Source organism: Notolepis coatsorum (assembly GCF_963971535.1).
Source record: "Notolepis coatsorum genome assembly, chromosome: 4".
Lineage (NCBI taxonomy): Eukaryota > Metazoa > Chordata > Actinopteri > Aulopiformes > Paralepididae > Notolepis > Notolepis coatsorum.
Window position 1 is genome coordinate 7,193,541 of NC_140168.1, and position 27,126 is coordinate 7,220,666.

General features: G+C 41.5%; 1 protein-coding gene across 1 annotated transcript; it reads left to right on the top strand.

Annotated features, from left to right (window-relative positions):
* Positions 1-992: 992 nt before the first annotated feature.
* Positions 993-26,027, top strand: prkab2 (protein kinase, AMP-activated, beta 2 non-catalytic subunit). The gene is made up of 8 exons (XM_084312478.1): positions 993-1,056; positions 3,162-3,329; positions 5,297-5,454; positions 8,450-8,543; positions 9,251-9,365; positions 21,069-21,202; positions 23,321-23,389; positions 25,677-26,027. Exons 2-8 carry the CDS (start codon positions 3,183-3,185, stop codon positions 25,752-25,754), a joined length of 795 nt encoding a protein of 264 aa, XP_084168604.1. The 5' UTR covers positions 993-1,056; positions 3,162-3,182; the 3' UTR covers positions 25,755-26,027.
* Positions 26,028-27,126: the final 1,099 nt, after the last annotated feature.

Genomic DNA, 27,126 nt, shown 5'->3' on the forward strand with positions numbered 1-27,126 from the left:
CTTTCGCCGTCGACTAAAGACGCACTTCTTCAACCATTATCTGAATAAAAAAAAAAAAAAAACTAACCCTAACTAACCGTACTGTCATGCACTTGTCCTAATAAACTAACCTACACTGTAGCACTCAACACTTTGATGAACATTGCTGCTCAGCTGATAGAGTTGTGCCCTTCCTGATGGCTTGTCGTACAGAACTTGTAAGTCGCTTTGGATAAAAGCGTCAGCTAAATGACTAAATGTAAATGTAAATGTAAATGATGGTACCCCCGTACCAGGTCCACTTTTGAGAAGAAGCGATTGCCTGCCAGGTTCGCCGCAAAGTCCTGGACATGGTAGGTAACGTAATGCTTGTTTAATGTACAAAGCCACGTCAGTAAATACAGAACACAAGAGCACATGAATCGCTAGCACAGTAATGAATACAACTGCGAGTGCAACCACAATAACTGTCCCCTCTGGCCGCGGTGCCAGATCATTCGTTCCCTCCCACCACTACACAACATAGTCAGAGGAGAACACGAACCAATACTGTAGTCACTACAATAGACTAGAATTTTTATCTTAAACTGAATATCAATTGGATTACCAGCCCTGACTGTCTAAACTTAACCTCTTCTGGATGAGGGCCTAAACTTAACCCTTAGACTAGATTACTTTACTTTGTTTCTCGCATGCGCAGTAGTGCAGCGCACAGTACAGGCCCCCAACGCACAGTACAGGCCCCCAGCGCACAGTACAGGCCCCTCCTATGTATGGGGCTGCGGCACTGCAGTTTTATGCTATGCATACAACAGCCACATGCTGGAACGTAACAATTAGGTATTACAATGTTTTCATCTATATAATTTCATGGTACTGTACTGTACAGTACGGTACTGATGTAAACAAGATGAAATCAGCCAAATAAATCAGCATAGTTTATTTTTTTTTGAAGTGGCCCTTTAATGTTTATATATTTATTTTAAGCTGCCATGACGTCACTCGCCACCAAAGAAGAAGAAGAACAAGAGTCCTAACCGGGCACCCGTATTGAAGTTGGAGAAGAAGAGGTAAGAAGTAAGTACAAAACAAACTTTCATATTTAGCTAATAATTAGCAATGCACGAAGTATAGTCATGTTTATTGTTCTGTTGCCAATATTGTCATATTTTAGACTTAGTAAATCCGCTTCTTCTTGTGTTGAGTGTTGACTGCAGATAATAAATAACTAGCGTACCGCTGGCTAGCTTAACGTTGGTTAAAAATACTCTGGGGAGCTCTCTAACCTGTGACATGGAGAAGAACGTTACAGAGCTGTTAGCTCAGAATGTCAACAACTACGTTTGTACTGCATTTAAAATGTTCATGTCTATGTAGTTTGTCAAATTGTTATCTGTGGTCCTGTTTTGTATCGCTTGTCTGTCTGAGACCAAGGACCACAATGTGGAAATAAGTCTTCTTTTTGTGTAGCATCCTTGACGTTTTTCTGGAATGTTTTTTTCAAATCTTTTTTATGTCTATAAAATAAAATAAAATCAAGGATACACGGCCGATAGCTATAGCTACCACGGAGGTTTATGTGCAACTAACGTTAGCCAGCAAGCTTAGCAGTTCTAGGTTATGTTTATGTCGCTGTTAAGTTAACCTCCACACAAGAGTTGATTGTCAATGTACAGTAGTTTCTTTGTCAAATGTATACTCTCTTTTTTAGACTATTTTTGTATCGCAACAAACGGTACTGTATTTGTAGATGGTATGTCATAAATGTCTAGATGTAGCAGTACTGTCTTATTTGTATGTCAGTATGTCGTATATGAATTGAAAATGGGGGACCCTGATGTAAACAAGACGAAAGTCTTTCTCTGGTCTGCATCCCCTTGACAATTGTGTGTATTGAGCCGTACTGTATTGTACCCATTCTGCAATCTGTTAATACAATTTTCAATTCAATCAATCAACCTCCACGAGAGTTGATTGTCTAATCTGATCTATTTTACATTAGTCAACTAAGACCTGCTGTTACGTGTAAAGTGATGGACATTGTATGGCTAAGGCTAATATTATATCCCTGGTCTGACATTTTATGTGATTTTTGGTGTTGTGGAATATTAATAAGGCCATTCATTGACCTTCATTAGCATTAAAATCGCAATACTGTCCTGACCGGACAAGGAGCTTTTGATATATATTGAGCCTAGTTGTCATTTTCGACTTAATCACTGCTCCAAGTGTCTCTTTTTGGATGGACTGAACGGCCTGTCAGTTTGTGACAAATCAGATAGGCTTCTCCGAAATAGAAGGCTTCTAAACGTGTGCCTAATCATATTTGGGATGGTCTTCTATCTTTAGCCTCATTGATTGATTGATTGAACATTTTATTAACAGATTGCAGAATGGGTACAATACAGTACGGCTTAATACACACGTTTTGTTTTTTTATCCACTTTTTCTCCTTATTTGTTTCTATTTTCTCCCATCCCAATTTCGCATTGCCAATTCTCCCCTTCAATTCTCCCCTCCCCTGTCTTGAACGTTGCTAGACTATGCTTCCCACTGGTCGGCTGTAGTGAGGATAGAAGCCTTGCATCACGTGTCCCCTCCGGTACACGAGGAGGCAGCCTGTTGCATCTTTTCACCAGACAGCGCAGACTCTCAGTGGCGAGGAGTAACGCGTGGGAGGCTCCCGCTGCCCCAGATACTTCCTGTCTCTGCTGTGCAGGCGCACCAACCGACCTGTAGGAGTCGCTGTCCACAACGTCCAATCCCCACCCATCGACTTTCCACCCGCTGACTCTGCCAATTGAGATAGTATGACGACTGGCCCAAGCCGCAGGCAATGCTGACTCGGGGAGTCGAGAGACTCGAGACCGGAGTCTCTTGAATTGGTGACAAGCGCAATCTCCGCTACGCCACCCAGCCGCTAATACACAATTGTTAAGGGGATGCAGACCAGAGAAAGACTTTCGTCTTGTTTACATCAGGGCCCCCCATTTTCAATTAATCATAACATTTATGACACACACAACATACTCGACTGTCGGCATCAGCCACACAGAACATATTATGCATTTTATGCACTGGTATAGTCAAATGCTTATAGTCTCATCTACCACTTTTGGATGAGAAATATTCGCTTCACTTGACACTCGCTCCATTATCCTATATTGTTTTCTTCCCATTAGCGCTGTTTGGAATAAGACGACATGGGCAACACCAGTGACAGGGTGTCCGCGAAGGCTCATCGCTCCGACAGCGGGGCGGGCAGCCACAAGGACCAGGAACCCAGCAGTAAGCTGGTGGACAGCACGGATGACCCCAACATCTTCAACACGCACGGGCCAGAGTCCAAGGTACACGCCACTAATAATAATAATAATAATACATTTTTATTTATAAAGCGCTTTTCAAAAACCCAAAGACGCTGACAATGAGCAAAACGAATGAACAGAACCACAGGGAATAAGCAACAGTATGAATACGCAAGACATAAAACCAACGGGTAACAAGTAACTAATACAGAGTCCAGTAGGGGAACAGTCAGGGAAGTAAGGAAACCGAGGGGGGGGGGGGGGGGGGGGGGGGGGCAGGAGAGGTAGGGAAGGGGAAAGGGAGGTGGTAGGTTGGAGGAGTCTGCAGGAGTCTCCTGAAATGGTGTTTCTATATACCATTATGACAACTGAAAATACGTTTAATCTTTCATCAATGTCTCTGTTCAACTGTCATGTTGATGTAGTAGATATATATATATGACTACCATACACTGGCACACATCACACTACACAATGACTACCATTACACTGGCACCAGGCACACATCACACTACACAATGGCTACCATACACTGGCACCAGGCACACATCACACTACACAATGGCTACCATACACTGGCACCAGGCACACATCACACTACACAATGGCTACCATACACTGGCACCAGGCACACATCACACTACACAATGGCTACCATACACTGGCACCAGGCACACATCACACTACACAATGGCTACCATACACTGGCACCAGGCACACATCACACTACACAATGGCTACCATACACTGGCACCAGGCACACATCACACTACACAATGGCTACCATACACTGGCACCAGGCACACATCACACTACACAATGGCTACCATACACTGGCACCAGGCACACATCACACTACACAATGGCTACCATACACTGGCACCAGGCACACATCACACTACACAATGGCTACCATACACTGGCACCAGGCACACATCACACTACACAATGGCTGAACGGCTCGGGAGACAGGGATTGATACCAGCCAATTAAGGGATGATTAGATGGCCTTGATGTCGGAGACCTGATTGGGAATTTGGCCAGGAACGTCGGGGAACCCCCCCTACTCTTTGCGATAGGCGTCCTGGGTTCTTTAATGACGAGATTCAGTCAGGAGTCAGGACCTCGGTTTAGTGTCTCATCCAAAGGACATGACTTGCTATGTATCCCCAAATATTTTAGCAACTATTTCCCTAGTGTTAGTGAATCACACAGCCACAGAACAAGATCTAGCATAGCAAACCTGCATCCTCCAAGGTGTAGAACAAAGATGGGACAGTGCTCATTTGCTCACAAAGGAGGAGCACAGGAGTGGAATGAGTTGCCTTTGACCACTAAACGGATCTTGAACCTGTATAGTTTCAAGGTGAACGTTAGGAAATGGCTCCTAGAAAATGTCCCAGAGTAACTAAGGACGGTTCTAGTTTTGAATGTAGTGTAGTTTTAGTGTGTCTGTAAATCTTTTACACATTTGATTAATAATGATGTTTTTTCTCCCATCCCAATTTTTAGTCGTTATGCCAATTCCCCCCTCCCCTTCCTGGTCGTTGCTCGCATGTGCCCCCCACTGGTCGGTCTAGGGAGCCCTGAAGTCTATCGGATGCTTCCTCCGAGACATAGGAGACAGCCAGCAGCCTCTTTTCACCTGACAGCGCGGACTCTCATTGGTGAGGTGTAACGTGTGGGAGGTCACACTACCCTCACCATCTCCCTCCCTCGCTGTGCAGGCGCCCTGACCGACCTGTAGGAATCGCTGTTTACAACGACCAGAAAACCACCCCACCGGCTTCCCTCCCGCTGACTCTGCCAATTGAGTCAGTATGACGGCCGGCCAAAGCCGGAGGCAACGCTGAAAGCTGGATTTGATACCAGTGTCTCTCGCGTTGGTGACAAGCGCTTAGTCCGCTGCGCCACCCAGCCGCCTGGATGCATGACTTGTTGTAACATGTAATGTATTTTAATAATTGTCAAATAAACGAAACTAAAACTAAAAGCCTTCTCCCCTCCAGGCGTCGGGAGAGAAGGAGTCCACCCCAGACCTAGATGACCTGGTGAAGACGGGCCCTCAGTCCAGACCCACGGTCATCCGCTGGGCCGGAGGAGGGAAGGAGGTCTACATCGCCGGCTCGTTCAACAACTGGAACAACAAGATCCCCCTCAACAAAAGGTACACAGGTGGGCTGTTTTGAGTTCCAAGTTCAAGTTTCTTTATTAGTTGTCATACACAAATACAGAATACTTTTATATGAAATGCAATTTTCCTGTTTTGCTCCTGAGAGTGTGCTAGAATAGAATAAAATAAAATAGTAGTAGTAGTTTATTCAGTCATCATCTCACACAATACAATATACATCATCATTTAACAATATTTGATTTTACAGTGACTGAAAAGGTACAGACTGAAGCATAATGCTTATATATGCCTGTCCTATATTCTTAACAAAAGATTAAGACTCAAACAGTATTCTAAAAGAAAATAGCAAAAGAAACAGTATTATTCACCCTTGTATAGTTTTCAAAAATAGCTTTACAAACCAGAAAAATAGAAAGTCAAAAGTACGTAAACAAGTGTAAACAAAAGTGTTCAATATACATACAATATACAATACAGAGTAGAAAAAATTTGTTACAGTACAATGCAGAAATGGGATGAGGTACAATTTAGGGTAAGGTGCAATGAGGTATGAGTTGTGGTGCAAATCTCTTTACCAATAAAGATAAAGTGTCTAAAGTGGGTGCTACAGTGAGTTGTTTATTTAAGATAAGCTGTAAGCCGTATTTCGCCTAAAGGTACATGCCTAAGTAAATGGAAGATTGCTCCACTTTTGCAAGGTCAATTAGCATGTTCTTGGTATCTAGGAACATCTAGGGACCTGGGGGTATGTATTTCCAGTGTCAGAAATATTGTGCCCGTTACTAGGCTTGAGTAAATTGTGATGAAACAAAGGAGAATATAAATTATGATTTATGATTTTTGCATCTTTGATCAAAAATTGATACGGGTAGGAGAAAATGCTCACTGAGCTCATTCACCACCTTATTGAGATCATGTGTACAAAAAATCTAAGCAAATGAACCGCGGGAAGATGATTAAACGGAAGGATTTGTAGATACAGTAATTAATGATGATCGATTTTAATTATAAATTAATATTTGACCTTGAACTTGACCTTATTATGGCCAAATCTATGGATAGGGAAAATGCTCCTCATTCCAATGGCAGGGTTGAATCTGGATTTAGTCATTTCCTTTCCATACATTTGTATTTCCGATAAATCGTATAAAACATTGGTAAAAATGAAAATATACACTTTGACTACTGTTTTTGATAGGGTTATGGTCTTTACTCTTGGCTACAAAAAAAAATATTTAAAAACATTGACCTTAAAGCCCAACCTCTAGGTTAAACCCTACTGATCAATTATGGGTAGTTTACATCATTGGTATATAATTTCATTATTTATTTTTTTCCATTTGACACCGGAAATGCCACTCTGAAAGAGTTAAAAAGGTCCACGCACGAATAACATGCACGCGCGAATCAAAAAAGCTTATCAAACGCCGACGTCACAACAGGACAACAGGTGCATATTAATGAGCCGAATCTAAAAGCTTATCAGACGCTAGCACCTAGCACGGCCGTGACGTCACTCCAGGAAACGTATGCCTTATGTCCGTCCGGGTCATAGTACTAGATCAATGGTGGCTCACTCGGTGCATCACAGTTAGCCTATATCTCCGCCGTCCCTGCTACACGCAGTCGGGACCACTACACTCACTGACGTTAGCCTATTAGCCCGCCGTCCCTGCGGGTGGTTCTCTCCTCTTTGTGTGCCCCCGTCCCCGCGGAGGAGCTTGTGGGCTCGACGGCAGCGGCGGCCGCAGGGCGCCGGAGCCCGCAGCGCTAGTTAGCTCATAGCTATCGTGTAACACTAGCCTTTGCGGGCTCGGGCGCCCTGTGGCTGCCGCCGCCGTCGCGTCCATGGGCCCCCCGGCAGGGCATCCGTGGGGACGGGGTGTACAGAGAGGAGAGAACCATTTTGGGTCAGCCGTTCATGCCGGCCAGCGAGCCGGATGTCGGGATATGTTGTTAGCACAATAGCTACCAAGCTAAGCTATGTTATCTACTAACGTTATAAACACAATATGTGTACAACGACACAATGATTTACATTATTACAAATATGGTAACGTGGTTGTGGCTTTTACAAATAGTGGTTAGCTTTAGAGATGGATGGATGGCTATAATCACGGAGCAATAGTGAGGTGAAACGGATACATTTCCATTCGGCTAGTAGTAGCAAGCATATCTATGGTAGCAAGGCTCTCTGCCTGCCACTAGCTGTGTGACTCTCAGCGCCCCCTGGTGAGCCCCCTGTTGTCCTGCACCTGTTGTGACGATTACACACGCACGTTATGAACAATTGATTAAAATATGCACGTGCGTGGTGATTGTGTTGGGCAGACAAAATGTTTGATAAAAACGCTAAAACTGGGTCAATTTCAATACTTTTTTTCCCCTTCTTCATGAAAGCCACTGTTGGCCTAGTCCACATTGTTTATTGAACAAAAATACAACATGGAGGTTGACCTTTAACATCCAAGGGCCCACATGTGGACGATTCTTTGCCGACCTCTAGTGGCTCGGGTGTGCATTTCTTTTAATACAATATATAGATGGAATTAAAGCCCTATTTGTTGCCTGTCGATTGCCCTTTCAGGTGACAAAATCCGTTCAGCGGTTCTCGAGTTACATGCCGATATGTGAGGCGTGCCCCAAAGTACGCAAAAGTACACATTACCACCCCCGACTCCCGGGGCTCTAGCTCCGTCAATCATTTGGCGATCTCGGAAAATCTTTGCACAGGGTTGTAGCCAATGAGTGTGGCTTTCCAACGATACCCCATGATATGATAATTGGGGATCTAATACGGTCTCTATTGATCGATGATAAAGAAAAGCTTAAGGCTTAACAGGCTGTGTGTGCTGTGAGTGTATTTGATGGTTTGTGTTACATAGTGTTCCAAATGGGAGATATCTTGCAACATGCTGCTCATTGCTCACTCTCTGATTACATGACCTTGAGAGTGCTGTGCCAGCGCTTGTCGCAGGGTTAGATTTGACTGATACAGGTCTGTTTCACTCTCTCTCTCTCTCCGAAGCCATAATGACTTCGTAGCGATCCTGGACCTGCCCGAAGGGGAGCACCAGTACAAGTTCTTTGTGGACGGACAGTGGGTCCACGATGCCGCAGAGGTAAACGACGCCCAATGGCAGCCTGTGAAACGACTCTCCCCAACTGTAACGCATTATGTCTTTATATAATATTTCCTGTATCTTATAGGGGTGGGAATCACCAGAGCCCTCACCATACGAGATACTATCACGATACTTGAGTCATGATACGATAGCGATACTAAATATATTGCGATATTAATATTGTGATATATTGCGATTTATTATCTTTTTTCAACTGCAAAGTAAAACTTTGTCAACATGTTTTATCTAATAAAATAAAGTTCAGTCTGTTCATCTCACTTCAATAATTTTTATTGCAGAACATGGTATTTTCTCAAGCAGACAGATGTCAACACTGTAATCTGTGTTGCATGTACCTGACAAACTGAACTGTTTGTATTACAGTCATATTCCAACTTAACTGAATGCACATGTGTGCGTGTGTGGACTACTGTACTATTACAGGTATTGAAATGAACAATGCAACTTCCTTATACAATTTTTTTTTTTTTTAATTTTTTTAATTTCTTTTATGAATAATTAAATATCGATACTTGCCGTCCCTGTATCGATACAGTATCGCCACGCAACGTATCGCGATACTACTACGTATCGATTCCCCCCCCCCCCACCCCTAATATCTTATAATAATGATATTATATATCATTCCAGCGTTTTTAAATATCCGATCATATTTTGTTTTCGTGTCTCCCTCTTTCCTCCAGCCGGTGATCACCAGCCAACTTGGCACCATCAACAACCTCATCCATGTGAAGAAGTCTGACTTTGAGGTGTTTGACGCGCTGCAGGTGGACTCTCTGGAGTGCTCCGACACGTCAGGTCTGTCGGCACCTTGACCCTTGACCCTTAACCCTAACACAGACATGTTTGACCCGCTGCAGGTGGACTTTCTCTGGAGTGCTCCGACACGTCGGGTCTGTCGGGCACCTTGACACGGACATGTTTGTTTCAGACGGCCGAAGCGAAGTCTTTGTCTTTTTTCTATTACCGGTAATACAGGGTAGGGTGGAACATTTAGAAAAGATATTGGTGTACCTGTAGTAGGGCTGACCTCGACTAGTCGAATAGTCGACTAATCGATCGAAAGGAGCCGTAGTCGACTGCCAACCTCTTAGTCGAATGCAAAGAAAAAATATTATAATTTATTTATATATATATATATTTTTTTTTATATAAATCATTCTTAACCAAAAGCAAAGAGGCCTAGAAGCGTGGCTAATGCTAATGGCGCGCATACCAGTGAGGCTAACTGCCTAAGAAAACGGGCACAGAGGCACTGAAAGAGGATTTCACCTAATGTTCATCTAATGAACACACTAGACTAGACAAATATCAAGATGTATCCATCAGTGGACCAATTGCATGCTTTCGCAGAGGACAAGAAGCCTTCAGTCGACTCCTTCAGACATTAAGCACCTCCCACAGCCCAAATGGAATGATCCCCCCCAAAAAAGTTAAAAACAAAAAAAAGTATATATATTTTGTTTTGCATTCGGGGGGGGGGGGGGGGGGGGGTAGTTACTATGGGCAAATTTCGGCCAATCAAAGTCGACTGTACAAATCCTTAGTCGGTGACAGGCCTAACCAGTAGTGACCCATATACACGGTTAATATGTTAATATTCATCGGACAACGTTTCAACCAAGCAATCGGATTGGACAGTTGGGCCTTGGCAGCTATGGTAACTATTCCCAACTGAAAAATGATATTGGCTGATAAGATAACTACTTGTGGTGATGTGACGGTGGCCCATTCAGTCACATAGAACTTACACTCTTAAGAATGGCAGCAATAATGTAATTGGTTTGCACCATATAAAGTGCATGATTACTGTAAAACCAAATAAAGATCAATTGTTTGCCGTCTACGCCACTTTTGTTTTCGAGGTTAAAGTCCCCGGGTGATACCATTTAAATTAAAACACATAGGTTCGTTATTATAGAGAGAATGACACTGAACCTGTTCATTAGGTATAGAAATATATATCTATTATAAAGGATATTACTAGCATAGAATGTAGAATACAATGATACAATAATACCAAAAATACAATACTACAATAATACCAAAAATACAATACTACAAAAACCTATGGCGCCAACTAACTAAATAAACTAATAACCCTTAAAATATTTGCGGCTACAAAATGTGCAATACGGCAGTGTGCAAATAAGCGTGGTGCAAAACCAGCAGTCTAGCATGGGTGAAGTGTGTGTGTGTGTGTGTGTGTGTGTAGGAAAGATGCCGTCTGTCTCCAAGCCGGAGAGCGCTGGACGTCCGTGTACGTTTTGATAGTTTGTTTTTGGATTTAGACCAACATGGAAAAAACGGAAATGCCATGGTTTTTACGTATTTCCGTTTTAAACCAAAATCTAAATACAGAGCCGTTTTTCGTATTTTGTTGTCAGAATCAAAAGAAGAAAAGGAGAAAACCAAATGTAAATACCGTACTTTTCGGACTATAAGCCGCGGCTTTTTTCCCCATTTTTCGACCCTGCGGCTTATATAACGGTGCGGCTTATATGTGACTCGACGTGACCAAACCCGAAAATGTTAAAATCTAAATATTGCTTTTTTGACTGCATTGAAATGTTATTTATCTGTTCCCTTATTTGCTAAACTTAATACAACTTGTAAATGAGTTAATTCTTGTTATTTGTCCGACAGTATTGTGTCCCAATGCTAATTACATATGGTAATTAAACATTAAAACACCTGCGGCTTATAGTCCAGTGCGGCTTATATATGTACACATCATTCAATTTAGCTGCTGCGGCTTATAGTCAGGTGCGGCTTATAGTGCGAAAAGTACGGTAATGGGCCAATTTTGGTTTTTGCCCATTCCTTATTTCATGATTCCTTTTTGATTTGAAGAACGGACCCACGTGACAAGTAAATATATCAAAGTAAAAGCCAAGAGGATAGTTTAACATTATGCAAGCACATAACGTTATAAATAAATAAATTAAATATCTGGATTTTTTTTGTTTTTTTGTAATGTCGGATTGAAAAAAATACTCACACTCCTACCATTAACTCATTCAATGCCAGACCCGATGATAGTCGGGTTAACTCGCCGACCGTTCAGCGCCAATCACGAGTATAGTCGGGTTTTAATCGTTATTTCTTTTATTAGCGATATCTATTCATTTTCATCCATCCAGCCTGATGTTATCGTTGGGAATGGGTCTGAGCTCGCAAAAGGGCAAATACCGCCGCCTACGCCTTCCAGCGGGTATTGCACTCTATTAGAAATGGTGTAGTTTATTTTCTGGGACGATCCGAGCCATGCGGGCGGGGTTTAAATACTCAGGCGAGGTAGGCCTTTACAACGGTGGCATGGAACAGTAACCCCGCCCGCCCGCCCGTTCATGTGTAACACTCGGTAATGTGGGAAGGACCTCCACGAGCAGTATTTGGAATGGCGATCAGATAATTGGATTATTTCTTTTGCATTACATCAGATACCAGGTAAGGACTCTATATAAAATCTTGCGTTGATCTGATATTTCTTTCTACCCCGATCGAAGCTGTCTCTGTGTGTGTGTGCCGTTGAGTGGGAGGAGGTGGCGGGGGAGCGCCGCGCTACTAGGGCCATTTCATTCTTGCATGAGGAAGGATAATAATGATAATCTAGCGTTGGTTTCAGGAAGATTCGATAATCAGGCGAAAAATGTCAACGTGTTTAGTGTATTCCACTAAAGGGCTATTATCGCGTCTTTTCCTGGGATTACTAAGAATCACAAACTATATTCTTATTTAAAACGGAAATGTACGGATGAAAAAACAATCCGTTTTGTACATACACAAGTTAACACATTGGGCCTCATGCATGAAGCGATATAAGAACAGATTTTGTTCTTAACTAGCATTTCCTCTTACTTTGTTCTTACCTGGGGTTCAGCAAAGTTTTCTTATTGTTGCTTTTTTCTCAGGCAAGAACATAAGAGTGGTCGAGAGCACTCGAGAGTACGCTCTATCATGTCTCTGGAAAGTAATCCACTCGCAATCTGACATTGGTCGCACACATGCATTGAGTCATGAGTCGTGAGACGCCCGTGTGTGTGTGTCAGTGACTAATGTCAGATTGCGAGTGGATTACTTTCCAGTGACATGATAGAGCGTACAGGGGGACACTGAACACAACACTGCTCCAGGTAAGACCTAACTTTGCTGTTACTCCCGGAGGCACAGAGAAGTGGGGCAGACTGGTGTCAATTCTGATCAGCGTTTTTTCAATAATGGAATATTCTCCGCGATGCAACGAAACGCATCTGACATACCTCTGGCAACACCGCAAATCAAAGGCAATCGATCCCGCCCCGATATATTTGATTCCCTGTTTATTTAATATAATTTGTGGAACCAAATAAAGTATTCAAATGTGTGTCTTGTGTGTGTGCGCTCGGACGTGCACTAAGGCTGCCTCGCTAAGCCGCTTATTTATTTATATGTATTTATTTCTGGAGCATTAAATGCATTTATCCTCTCTGGTTGGATGGTGTATTGTACTTGTGCTGTATAATAACAATACATTTTAATCTAATCTCATTTTGAGATCAGTCGCAACTCGCAAACCGCTTCCTGTTGAATGGATCAGCATGCAATACCAGAAACTCTCAAGCTGTTTTGCATACACCTCACCTGCCTTATAAGGAGCATGCAGGCGTGACTCTATGCAAATTAAGTGAGTGCGAACGCGCATTTGAGTTTAAGAATGAGTGGGATGCATGATGCAACCGACCTGGGTAAGAACAGATTTGGACGTTAAGAACGGCTTGATGAATGTGGCGGTGGCTTTTCTTATTGTTCTCTTAACAAGACAGGTAAGCAAGAATATAAGAAAAATAATAAGAGAGTATTGTTGAATGAGGCCCATTGTGCCTTTGCTGTCGCAGCCCCTGAACTGTGGAACAGCATCCCCACCTCCATTAGGCTTGCCCCCTCGATAGATGCCTTCAAATCTAGGCTCAAAACCCACTTCTACTTATACTAGCTTTTCCTGTTCACTGACTCATGCCCTGTTTTCCTATGTGTTTGCCTGTGTGCCCTCCCATAAAACGGAGTGTGATTGTTGTCAATATGTATCTATATGTATCTACCCTCTGTACAGCACTTTGGTTGACACGTGTCATGTTAAATGTGCTATATAAATAAATCTGATTGATTGTGTGCCGGCAGGGGGTGCGCTATTTATCGCTTGGATGCCACCACTCTAGTCAATGAGAGGGCGAGCACATTTGCAAACGCATAAACTATATCTTAAAATTATGGCTATGTGTCTAATACGCCCGTCGCTTATCAATGACTTGCTTGCAGTCAACATGTACGAAACGGATTGTTTTTTCATCAGTACATTTCCGTTTTATACCGTTTTGAATAGGAGTATAGTTTTGAAGATTTTATAGTGATTCCAGAAAAATCCGTGAAAATAGCCATTTACTGGAATACACAAAACGCGTTGTAATTTTTCGGCCTATTTATGAATAGTTTTCAAATAAACGCTAGATTATCGATAGTATATGTGTACTTATGCACGCTAGAGAAGCGGGCTGAAAAATCTATTATCCATGACCTGGTCAGCGCTAACGTCATACACGCACACACAGCCACACACGCGTTGTGAAATGTGTGAAAAAAACATCTGATTACCCCAAAACTGGTCAAATAGATTCCTTACCTCAGATCAGATGTTCTGCAAAAAGATTATTCCAATTCCTGATCGCCATTCCAAATATTGATCGCGTTTATTGATCCAACGTTAGACCTCGAAACAGATAATCCATGCTGCTTTCGGTTGCCTCAATGAATGCAATAGTCTCAGGTTACATGCCTGAGAAGTAAAATGTGGAATCCGGAGTTTTTTTTTCTCATGTATTTCCATTGAGTCCATTCCAATGGGTGCAATACCATCCGGGAGACGATAGGGGGCGGTATTTGCCCTTTTCGAGCTCAGAGACAGTCCCAATGATAACGTGAGGCTGGATGGATGAAAAATGAATGGATATCGCTAATAAAAGAAATAACTATTAAATAACAAGATTTCTCGTTGGCACACAATGCATGGCGGCCAACAACGAGATTTCTCTTCGTTGGCACACAATGTGTTAAGGGACAGAAAACGTCATAAAAATATTACGTTGAAATAAATCTCCACTCCCCCCCCCCCCCCCCCCCCATAAATCTTTTATTCAACTACAGCCCTGATTATAACCTCCAAATATGAAATATATTTTATAATTCTAACCCTTTAAATGCCAGTGTGTGTGTGATGGCATCACAAATTATTGTAAAAAAAATAAAACTACACATAAACTTCAATATATCGAATGCAATGTGGATTTTTCTGGGGGGGATTATTACAGGCTAGTATATGTCAATGATTAGCAACAACACTGATTTTGATGGATTTAGTTTTTTTGTAATATCGGATAAAATAAATACTCTGCCAATAAATGCCAGTGTTAGCTAGAGACCTATGCCTAGAGAGTAACTATGCCAAAGTTACTCATAAAAGTAAAAAGGTACTGTATAGTTCAAGGTCAATGTGAACCCCCTGCTCCCATGACCTCATAACATCACCTTTTTTTTTAACCCTTTGCTAGTTTGTAGTGCAGAGTCCTATTACCTTATTTCACACTAGAAATGAATACAACATCACTTTGAACAAGAACACGTTTATTTTTCAACAAAAAACAAAACATTCAAACGTGTTGTTGTGTGTGAGTTCAGTTTTTGTAACAGCTGTGGCAGTATGTACGCATGTGGTATTTTGCAAATGTGCATTTTACACTCTCAGCAGGTGATGATAGTGGCCTTCTTTCTGTCGGCGGTGCACCGCTGCACACATGGTGGCCTTGTTGTGCTAGCCGCCAAGCTGCGGTTTGATGATCCCCCCGGCGTCAGAGGAACGACAACAAGCTCGTTGCCATTTCAACGTGTTGTGGGAGAAGTGGGAACACCGGCTCTCGCTGCTCTGCAACCTACGACGTCTGTGTGGACGGACGAGCAGCTGGTTGCATTCCAGAGGCCGCTGCAGCTCCAAGCAGCAATAACATAATAATTAGTGCTGTTGGGTGATTAAAAAAAATGTATCTAATTAATTACAGGATTAATGCCTGATATTCTATAATCATATTTCAAATAGCATGTGTCCGGATGGCAGAATTCAGTACTGTATCTATACAAAACCTTCTGATTAATCATCTTTCATTTATTAATTTGCTTAGATTTTTCAGGTCTGGTCAATTTTAGCATGGTGTTATTCACAGTCAAAGATAAAAAAAAAATAATGTAATTGATATTCTCATTTTGTTCATTACAATTTACTCAAGCCTAGTAACAGACACAGTATTTCTGACACCGGGAATACATTCCCTGAGATCCATAGATGTCCCTAGAATCAGATACCAAGAACATGCAAAGGGACCATTTAAAAAAAAAAAAAAATCTGTAACTGTGTATTCTACATTATTATGGAATGAATAATAAATTAAAAAAAATACAAATTAAATAATTATTTTTTAAAATACATTTTGAGTTAATTTTCATAACGCGATAATTTGCTGTGTAATTAATTAATGCGATAAACTGACAGCCCTAATAATAATACATATTTTATATAGCGCTTTACATAAGGTACCGGTATCTCAAAAGCAAAGTGTGTGTAAACACAAACAAACTCCGATGAGAAGCGGCAGCCAAATGCGCACAACGTTCTCTCAGTCGGAAGCGACGTGACGGTGAACAAAGTCACTATGGTAGTAAGTAGGGATGCTCGATATTGGCTTTTTTACCGATACCGATATTCCGATATTGTCCAACTCTTAATTTCCGATACCGATATCAACCGATATCAACCGATACCGATATATGCAGGGTTTCCCACCCCAAAAAACGGAATAATTTCAGGTAACTAATAATTTCACTGGATATATATATAACAAATATTGTTATTGTTTTTTATTTTTTTTAAACCGATACCGATATTTTCCGATATCACATTTTACTGCCGATATCGGCCGATAATATCGGTCGGCCGATAATATCGGACATCCCTAGTAGTAAGTCATACTCGCAAGCAGCATGACTAGTAAGAGTCAATCTAGAGCAGAGCAGCAGAGCAGGGCAGGGCAGATGGACGCAGACCTCAGCTACAGCAGCAGTACATCCCCAGCAAACCAGCCAGATACGGGATCAAGGTGTGGGGGGTGGGTGGCCTGTGACGCCGGGACCTCATGTGCCCTGAGGATGCGGGTCTACACGGGGAAGCAAGAGGGCTGGGAGGCCACGGAGGTCAACCAGGGGAGGAGAGTCGTTCTGGAGCTTACGGAAGGACTGGCACGACATACCTGGCTGTGACCATTTCTTCACGTCGTATGGACATGGGGAAGAATAGAATGGTATAGAATAGAAATACTTTAATCATCCCGAGGGAAATTTGACACTACAAATCGCTCGCAGTAAACAAAGTCACGAATAAGAATAACGAAACAAATTGCCTAAGAATAGAATAGGCCTGAGAATAAGATAATAATAATAGAGTACGGACCGGGATTCACATTTCATATGTCATGTATATACATTCTAGTATAAAAGATACAGTAAAAAATATACAGAAGTCTACAGTAAGTGTAATATTGAACAGTTGTCGTTTTAAAAGTAAAAGTCCAGGAAGATGGTAACTGTCACTCTGTGCTGCGTCGATACTTTCCGTAGCCGCATTTCTGGCAAGACGCTCTCTGATTGGCCGACGCCTGTTTCTACACTGGTTAAGCTTAGGCACTCTTTCGAAGTTTGTTAAGGTTAGAGTTTGTCTTAGAGCATGGCGATAGAACGCCAGGTAGTTTGCAGGCTGTTCTCGACGCGGAAATGGGCAAAGACACAGCTCGTCACGCGATTGGGCAACAGTGGCCAATCAGAGAGCGTCCGCCAGAAATGCGGCTACGGAAAGTATAGACGCCTCTCTGCTCAGTGATGCATTGTAAAGTCTGATGGCTGTCGGAATGAAGGACTTCCTGTGCCGTTCAGTGCTACATTTAGGGAGTGTTAGTCTGGCACTGAACCTGCTCCTCCTGTCAGCCGAGTCTGTGTATAGTGGGTGGGAGGGGTTTTCCATGATGGCCTGGAGCTTAGCAAGGCTCCTCCTCTTCGCCACCACCGCTAGAGAGTCCAACCACGCTACTGGCCTTCCTGACCAGCTTATCCAGCCGGGTTGAAACTGCTGCTGAAACGCAAGATGGGCCTGGTTGGAACAATCATGTTTACAACATCCTGGACGTCTCCGCATTCAATGCCTTTGTGCTAGGGCTGCACGATTCTTGCTAAAATGTGAATCACGATTTTTCTCTCTAAGAATTGAGATCACTATTCTCTCACACGATTCTTATTTTTTCAATAAAATCATTTATTGCACTCTTTCTTAAATGGGTAACATATATGAAAGTGCTTGACTTAAACATAACGTATATGAAAGTGCTTGACTTAAACTTAAAAGTATCTTGTAACATACAAAAGAACTCGAGTCAGAATCGTCATCATTTAAAAAAGTTAAGTAAAAAGTAAAAAAATAAATAAATAAAAAAATTACATTCTTTTAATAAAATAAATTGTCATAATTTAGAAATGAGATTGCATAGGTCTATGAATTGAGATCGTGCAGCCCTAATATGTGCTGTGGATCCAACCTGGAACCAGGGTAGCTGTACAGGCGCCACCTGTTCCTGGAGGAGCTGGGAGCAGCACTGGCGACTCCACAGAGGCCCAGAGTCGCTGCCAGGATGGCTGAAGCACAAGGGCAGACCAGTGCCAGTGGGGATCCAGGGCCCTCAACAAGGCCACCATGTGGGGATCCAGGGCCCTCAACAAGGCCACTATGTGGGGATCCAGGGCCCTCAACAAGGCCACCATGTGGGGATCCAGGGCCCTCAACAAGGCCACTATGTGGGGATCCAGGGCCCTCAACAAGGCCACTATGTGGGGATCCAGGGCCCTCAACAAGGCCACCATGTGGGGATCCAGGGCCCTCAACAAGGCCACCATGTGGGGATCCAGGGCCCTCAACAAGGCCACTATGTGGGGATCCAGGGCCCTCAACAAGGCCACTATGTGGGGATCCAGGGCCCTCAACAAGGCCACCATGTGGGGATCCAGGGCCCTCAACAAGGCCACCATGTGGGGATCCAGGGCCCTCAACAAGGCCACTATGTGGGGATCCAGGGCCCTCAACAAGGCCACCATGTGGGGATCCAGGGCCCTCAACAAGGCCACCATGTGGGGATCCAGGGCCCACAACAAGGCCACTATGTGGGGATCCAGGGCCCACAACAAGGCCACCATGTGTGCAGCGCACCGCCAACAGAAAGAAGGCCACTATCACCTGCTGCAAGTGTAAAATGCACATTTGCAAATACCACACGCGTACATACTGCCACAGATGTTACAAAAACTGAACTCACACATGCACACGTTTGAATGTTTTGTTTTTTGTTGAAAAATAAACGTGTTCTTGTTCAAAGTGATGTTGTATTCATTTCTAGTGTGAAATAAGGTAATAGGACTCTGCACTACAAACTAGCAAAGGGTTAAGAGGTGATGTCATGAGGTCATGGGAGCAGGGGGTTCACATTGACCTCTGTGTTATCAAGGATACTTGACCTATACAGTACCTTTTTACTTTATGAGCCACTTTGGCATAGTTACTCATGGTCTCTAGCTAACACTGGCATGTATTTCTTTGATCTGATATTACAAAAAACTCAATCCATCGAAAATCAGTGTTTCTGAACATTGACATATACTAGCCTATAATACCCCCCCCCCCCCCCCCCCCCAGAAAACTTTGCATTTGATATATTGAAAATATAAAAATGTTTGATTTTTTTTACAATAATTTGTCATGCCATCACACACACTGGCATTTAAAGCGATAAACATTTAAAAATGTATTGAATTTGTGGTGGTTATGATCAGGGCTGAAGTTGAATAAAAGATTTATGAAAATAAAAGTGGACAATTATTTCAACATATCATATCTTTATTGCGATTTTGAAGAGGACAATTTTGTCCCTTACTGGTAAGAGTGTAACACTTTTTTTTTCCAGACATGAGGGTTAATTGAACGGAAAAAACGGATGAAAAATATTCAGATCTAAATAAGTACATGATGATGTACTAGATGATATGTTCTAGTTCTATTGATTAAAGAAAGTGCAGGACATCTGTTTCTTATATGCTGCTACATGTTTGGATGATGTTTGTGTGGGTTATGAGCTGTTTTAATCTGTACAATATGACTGCATTCAAACTCTAATTAGCCTGGAAGATTTGGCCCAGTTCCTGCAAATTAGGGTCCAGTATTTGTCTGATTTATGTGGGTGGTTAGTTTTGCTCTTTGACCAATATCCATGTACTGGTATATCTTCATACACCGCCCCTTGTCGTGTATGACGGCACTTGTCATAGTGTTCTGATGTGGAGTTTTATTACATTCAGGGCTGTACCGAATGTAATTTTTTTTAACATTCGAAGCTTCTATTGAAGTATTCGAACAAAGCTTCGAATGTGTCGTCATATTTTATGACTTATTCAAAAAAAATAAAGTGTGTGTAAATATCCTCAAACTAAATCCTCAATTTGAATAAAGTGATTAATCTGATTAAATGTATCAACTTTCTATATAACTCATCAGTTTCGTCAACATAAATAATCCAATCAGGGCACGGTTGGTGATGGTGACGTCTCGATGGAGCGCCGAGCGGATGCAGACAGGCTACATCATTTATGATAAATGTTTTATTTACATTTGTATGACGAGTCATATACTATAATAGTATAATACTATAATATTAGTGTAGCCTAATCTTTATCTGCAACTGTGAAGACAAACCCCATTGGTTTAAACAGAATGAATAGACAAATTTTTTATATATATATATATATATATATATATATATATATATATATATATATATATATATATATATATATATATATATATATATATATATATATATATATATATATATATATATATATATATATATAAGGGATGCTCGATATTGGCTGCTATATAAGGGATGCTCGATATTCCGATATTGTCCAACTCTTAATTTCCGATACCGATATCAACCGATACCGATATATGCAGGATTTCCCCGTCCAAAAAACTGAATAATTTCAGGTAACTAATAATTTCACTGGATATATATATAACAAATATTGTTATTGTTTTTTTTTGTTTTTAAACCGATACCGATATTTTCCGATATCACATTTTACTGCCGATATCGGCCGATAATATCGGTCGGCCGATAATATCGGACATCCCTAATATATATTAATATATATATATATATATATATATATATATATATATATATATATATAAAAGAAATTAAAGAAAATAATAAAAAGAAATTAATTCAAATGTTGATTTAGAATGACAACATTATGAACGAAGCTTGGAACTATTCGGTGCGGCCCTAATTACGTTGTATTTCTGTCTGCCGTGTGTCCCCTCAGATCTGTCCAGCTCCCCCCCAGGGCCCTATGGACAGGAGCAGTACATGTTCAGACCCGAGGAGCGCTTCAAAGCCCCGCCCATACTGCCCCCGCACCTCCTCCAAGTCATCCTCAACAAGGACACCAACGTGTCGGTGAGCGTCTCTCGACCTTTCACCTCTACCTCTCGTCAACTCTCGTCTGCTGCTAGAACTCACTAGCGGTGGGAAATCACCAGAGGCCTCACGATACGATGTTATCACGATACTTGAGGCACGATACGATAGTATTGCGATTCAAAATATATTGTGATACATGCTGAGTATTGTCATATTAATATTGCGATATATTGCGATTTATTACCTTTTTTCAACTGCAAAGTAAAACTTTGTCACCATGTTTTGTCTAATAAAAAAAGGTTTTCAGTCTGTTCATCTCACTTAAATATTTTTATTGCAGAACTTGGGATTTTCTCAAGCAGACAGATGTCAACCCTGTAATCTGTGTTGCATGTACCTGACAAACTGAACTGTTTGTATTACAGTCATATTCCAACTTAACTGAATGCACACGTGTGTGTGTGTGTGTGTGTGTGTGTGTGTGTGTGTGTGTGTGTGTGTGTGTGGACTACTGTACTATTACAGGTATTGAAATGAACATTGCAACTTCCTTATACAAAAAGAAATCAATATATATATATATTTTTTTAATAAATAAATAATAGAATATCGATACTTGGCATCCTTGTAGCGATACAGTATCGCCACGCAAAGTATCGCGATACTACTACGTATCTATATTTCCCCCAACCACTAGAACTCACCCTTCACTAGGGCCGTCGCTTGTCCCTAAGAATACCATTCAGCTATGAATAGGCTCAAATGCAAATTCAAATGAAATATTAATATTAAAGGTTAATAACAGAGTTTTTCTTGTAAACGGCTCGCTTTTGTTTTTATTCACATTTTCACTCAAATGGACATCGTTTCCTATTGTGCTTCTATAGTCTACAAGCTGAATGCATTTCCTACCTCATATAACCTTTTCAAAGTCCACTTTCGCTGTTCTCTTGGCTCTCGCAAAGTGTTTAAATATCCCATCCGTGTTCAGTTTCACTTTCAGCTTTGCAAAGTTGTAAGTCCGACCTCCTTTGATTGACAGGCAGTTTGCTTGTTATGAATGAATGCATGAATTAATAGTTTATTTCCAACAAAATAAAAATAACCTAGAATAACCAAAGACATTTTAAAATACAAAGATAATTTGCTGTGAATAATAAAAAAATAAACAAAACAGTCTCTTGTCCAAAAAGGAATAGGAAGAAGCAATTAGCTTATCAGGTCCTCCCCCTTATTGCAATAAACCTGTAACAATGTTTTCAAACACAGTGTTCAATTGTCTTCCAACAAACGATCACTATTTATCTGCTGTAACATGAATTGCCCAGTTTGGGCCTTAACTAATAAACTTGACCTTGACCTTGTCCATCGATCAAGTTAATATATAATCCGATTTCAAGGAAGATCATATATAGGCCAATCAAATTGAAGCACAAGGGCATGTTTACTTGCCTCCAGTGCACTGTTTTTAACACCATGCTAACATTGAGTCAGCACCTTCTTGAGATCAAGTGTACATACGGTAATATCTAAGCAAATGAATAAAGGGGAGATGATTTACAGCGTTTTTTTCTTTTTAGATACAGTACTGAATTTTGCCACCCATGCAATTTGAATTATAATGCATTTGAATATCAGAATATCAGGCCTATAAATTACCTTATTATGGCCAAGTGACTACTCACCTTTTTCCGATGCAGTGCACAGAGAATTCACATTATTCACAGCGAGAAACTCTTATTTTCGAAAGATTTTCAAATCATTGGTAAACAAACGTAGTGCTGAAAATATACACTTTGACTGCTGTTTTTTTTTTTTTTTAAGATTTTTTTTGGCATTTTATTGCTTTATTGGATAGACAGAGGAAGGATGGGGGAAGATATGGGGGGAGGAGAGATTCGGCAAATGTCGCCGGGTCCGGGAGTCGAACCCGGGACGGCCACCCTGGCGCCCATGACTGCTGTTTTGACAGGGTTAGTTAGGGTCTTTACTCTTGGCTACATTTGAAAAAGTAACACAACATTAATTACCGTAATACGGTCTGTATTGATCCATTCATGATGAGAACGGCAGGGTCCCCCAATCAGCTTAACAGGTTAATCAATGTGTCGTTGTTACTGCTGGCTCACTCCGCCTCTTCCCTTCCTCCCGCAGTGCGACCCCGCCCTGCTGCCGGAGCCAAACCACGTGATGCTGAACCACCTCTACGCTCTCTCTATAAAGGTGGGTTGTGGCAGCAAGACTCTTTAGACGCTTTATTTATCCTCACAAAGCCCCCGCCCTCTCTTCTTGATCCTCCAACCACGTCGCTTTTCCTCTGAGCAACAGTTGGGAGGGTTGGAGGATCAAGAAAAGTTGCATGAGTAGCCGACACAATTTAAAGAAAAAAGTCAAATCATGGCTCCTCGACAATGTCAAAAACTAGATTTTAAAATGCATGAAAATGTTTAGGGGTGCACCGATGTATCGGTCGGGTATCGGTATCGGCCGATAAGTGCCTTGTTGACTGCAATCGGCCTATCGGCCGATAAGCTCGAATGTGCCAATGGCAGTAGCCGATAAATATCCATCAATTTGTGTCACGTCAAAAGGCAAAAAAAAGTTCAGTCAAGCGACCTGCACAACGCCGCCCCCACACACACACAAGCTACTGCATCAAAGTTACTACTTATGATTAACAAAGGCATTTGTTTTGTGGCATTAACGTTATATAGTTAGTGTTACACGTTCAATAACATCAGCATATTATTTACCCGAACATAGCAAGTAGGGATGGGTACCTTTCACATTTGAACCGATACCGGTACCGGTACCTGTGAATCGATACCGGTACCCAACGGTACCTTTTTTCGGTACTTTAGTCTCAAGAAATTTAATTTACCTACCTCAGTCGTAAAAAAAAATCCAAACTTCAAATAACTACAATTTCGACAGTTTTCAGCTTGTCATTGCTCCGACTGCTTTGTTGTTGAATCAAGTAAAATCCTAGGTAAGCATATATTGTGCGTGAGAACGTTGACATGAAAAGAAAAAAGTAAAAAAAAAGATTAATAAAAAATATTTTTATTTATTTTTATTTTTATTTTTTTTCGGTTTCTCACTTGATTCGATACTCGGTAGTACCGACGTGTTTCGGTTCGGTACCTCAAAAGTACCAAATTCGGTACCCATCCCTAATAGCAAGTAGCAAGCATTACTCAATTCATAGCTCAGTTCCTTCCGTTGCTCAGAGCCCGTACTGAGTTGTACCCATTCTGTTAATAAAGTTTTCAATCAGACAAATGTATAGAAAAGCTTTGTTTTATTATAACATTCGTTGCAGTAAAATCATTATGCCTCGTTTGGTCATCCTGCGGAGCGCTGGTAATCTACTCGTGGCCGGCGGGGAGCTAACGTTATTAGCACGTTGGTTTGTTGTTGATCTCTCGCTGCAGATCAATGGCAGACATCCAGGAAGTAAAAAACAAATACGCGCTTGCCGATTGGTGGTAACAGCAGAGGCGGGTGCAAGCGGTGTGACGTAATTGGCAGAATCGACTGTCAATCTAAATTGTTCTGTTGCATTGCTTTGGTTGAGAGCTCTGGTTGAGACAATAGTATCCAGCTGCAGCCCGGCAGACCATACTGAGAGAGATAGTGCTACATGGCATGGTGGAATTAATACCATAAACATATTTCTTGATGTTTCCTTTTTTTAAGTAAGTAAAGAGGCCTATGTTCATATCGGTGAGCACAATTTGTAGCACAAAAAGAGAGACGTGTAGCCTATTTATTTAATAATTTATTTATTCATTTTATTATTATTATTTTATTTGTTGCCATGGCTAAAATAATAGTCAAGCATAGGGCTAAAACATTTTCATAAACAATAATATAATTTTTTGTTATTTGGTTATAATAAGGGCTTTTCTATGCATTTGTCTGATTGATTGATTGAAAGCTTTATTGACAGATTGCAGAGTGGGTACAATACAGTACAGCTCAGTGGACTGGAGGATGAAGACCAGAAAAAGACTTTCAGCTTTTTTACATAAGGGTCCTCCATTTTCAATTCATCAAAACATTTAGAGACATACTGGTGATACAGTAGTTTCATAAAAAAAAAATATTATAAAATTTTTTTGCCACAAATATCGGTATCGGTATCGGCCGATTGTGTTAGTTGAACAATCGGTATCGGTGGCAAATTTTCATATCGGTGCATCCCTAAAAATGTTGTCTGATACATTGTCGTCTGTGGCTACGTTTGTACTGCATTTAAAATGTTCTATGTCTATGTAGTTTGTCAAATTGTTATTTGTGGTCATGTTTTGTATCGCTTGTCTGCCTGAGACCGCAATGGAAATAAGTCTTGACTTTTTTGTGTAGCATCCTTGACGTTTTTCTGGAATCTTGTATTTTGTTTTAAATGGCTAATAAAATCAAACGAGGGCGGGGCTTGAGATACCGCAGGCCAATCGTGACGGCACTGATGTCTCTCGTGTCTCCCTTCTCTCCCCCCCCCTCTCAGGACGGAGTGATGGTGCTCAGCGCGACTCACAGATACAAGAAGAAATACGTCACGTCTCTGCTTTACAAACCCATCTAGAGGAGACGAGTGCCGTGCCGCTCCCACGGTGCTTTTTAGAGAGCGGCGTGTTTGTATTCTACTGGTTTTAATCATCACATTTAGCCTAGTATTTGCACTGAGAGAGGACAGTTGATCTGCAGGCCAAGGGGGCCGTGACTGTGAAAAAAAAATAAGAAAGGCTCCTTTACACACTCTGAACAAAAGCAGCACACTGACTGAAGTTGGTGGTGTGTGTCGTCTGCAGTAATGCACAGTTTTCCACTGAGAACCACTGTGTGTGTGTGTGTGTGTGTTGGGAGCACTATGGGGGGGGGGGGGGGGGTTCTTTGCATGCTGGTGTGTCACAAAGGGAATTTGGCTGCGTCACATGTTTTTTTACTAAGATATAGTCGGATGATGACTTTTCTAAATGCCTAGAGATGCATGGATACAGTGTTGAAGGGTGCGTCGTTCTATTCACCGTGCTTTTACTAGGAACAAAGGACCGATGGACACTTGTCGTCTTCACAAAAAAGTGGGAACGGCGGTACAAAGACGTTCATCAGGTTGTCTTACAAGACAAAAGGAGAGACCATCTTAAAACCTCTTAACTGGCAACGGCCCGGGCCCTCTTCAGGACGATTTTGCCCACCGGCGCGACACGGCACTTTGCTAGTGGCTCAGTCTGCATTTTTTTATAAAACATATAATACATAGAATTAAAGCCCGACCATATCCGTTCAGCGGTTCTCGAGTTACACGCCGATATGTCAGGCGTGCAACTTTGTACAAGCGAGAGTCAGATCGCCACCCCCCGACTCTCGAGGTTCTAGGAACTGTCGATCATTCGCCGATTGCGAAAATGATTGGACAGGGTTGTAGCCAATGAGTGTAGCTTTCCAATGATACCCCACGTGGGGTTGTGCGAATCAGGGATCTAGGTGAACATTTACGAGCGAAAACAGGAAGTGAAAAATACACGGAATGCATTGCCGTCGATGAGGAAATGGATTACTGGAGAACTTATTTATTTTGTACACAGTTTACCAAAATCGCTCAATCAATTTCGCAATCAAAAAACGCTCTAATGAAATTTGGACCTGTACTACATAAGACTTCAGGCTATGGACCCATGTTTCTTTCCAGCTTTCTTTTGGGGATATTGCAACTACTACAGAAAAACGTGAGTACACAATTACAAGTACAACTCAATGCCCTATGCTACTCTATTTCATTAGCACTAAAAGTGATTTTTCTTTATTGTGTAAGACACTTCAGAATGTTATCTTTCAAAAGAGACCAGGCTTATGCATGTGCTACAAGTATAAAGTATAAAGATACGCCTTTCAAAAAAAGTATGCAGTCCTCAAGTTCAAATTTAAAAAGGGCCACTTTTCTGGGTGCCTGTTAG

Bases quoted from the DNA above. Each gene is read 5' to 3' on its own strand.
- prkab2 (XM_084312478.1), top strand. From the start codon at position 3,183: ATGGGCAACACCAGTGACAGGGTGTCCGCGAAGGCTCATCGCTCCGAC. The intron at 5,455-8,449 runs GTACACAGGTGG...CTCTCTCCGAAG, and splicing joins AAGATCCCCCTCAACAAAAG to CCATAATGACTTCGTAGCGA. The intron at 8,544-9,250 runs GTAAACGACGCC...TCTTTCCTCCAG, and splicing joins GGGTCCACGATGCCGCAGAG to CCGGTGATCACCAGCCAACT.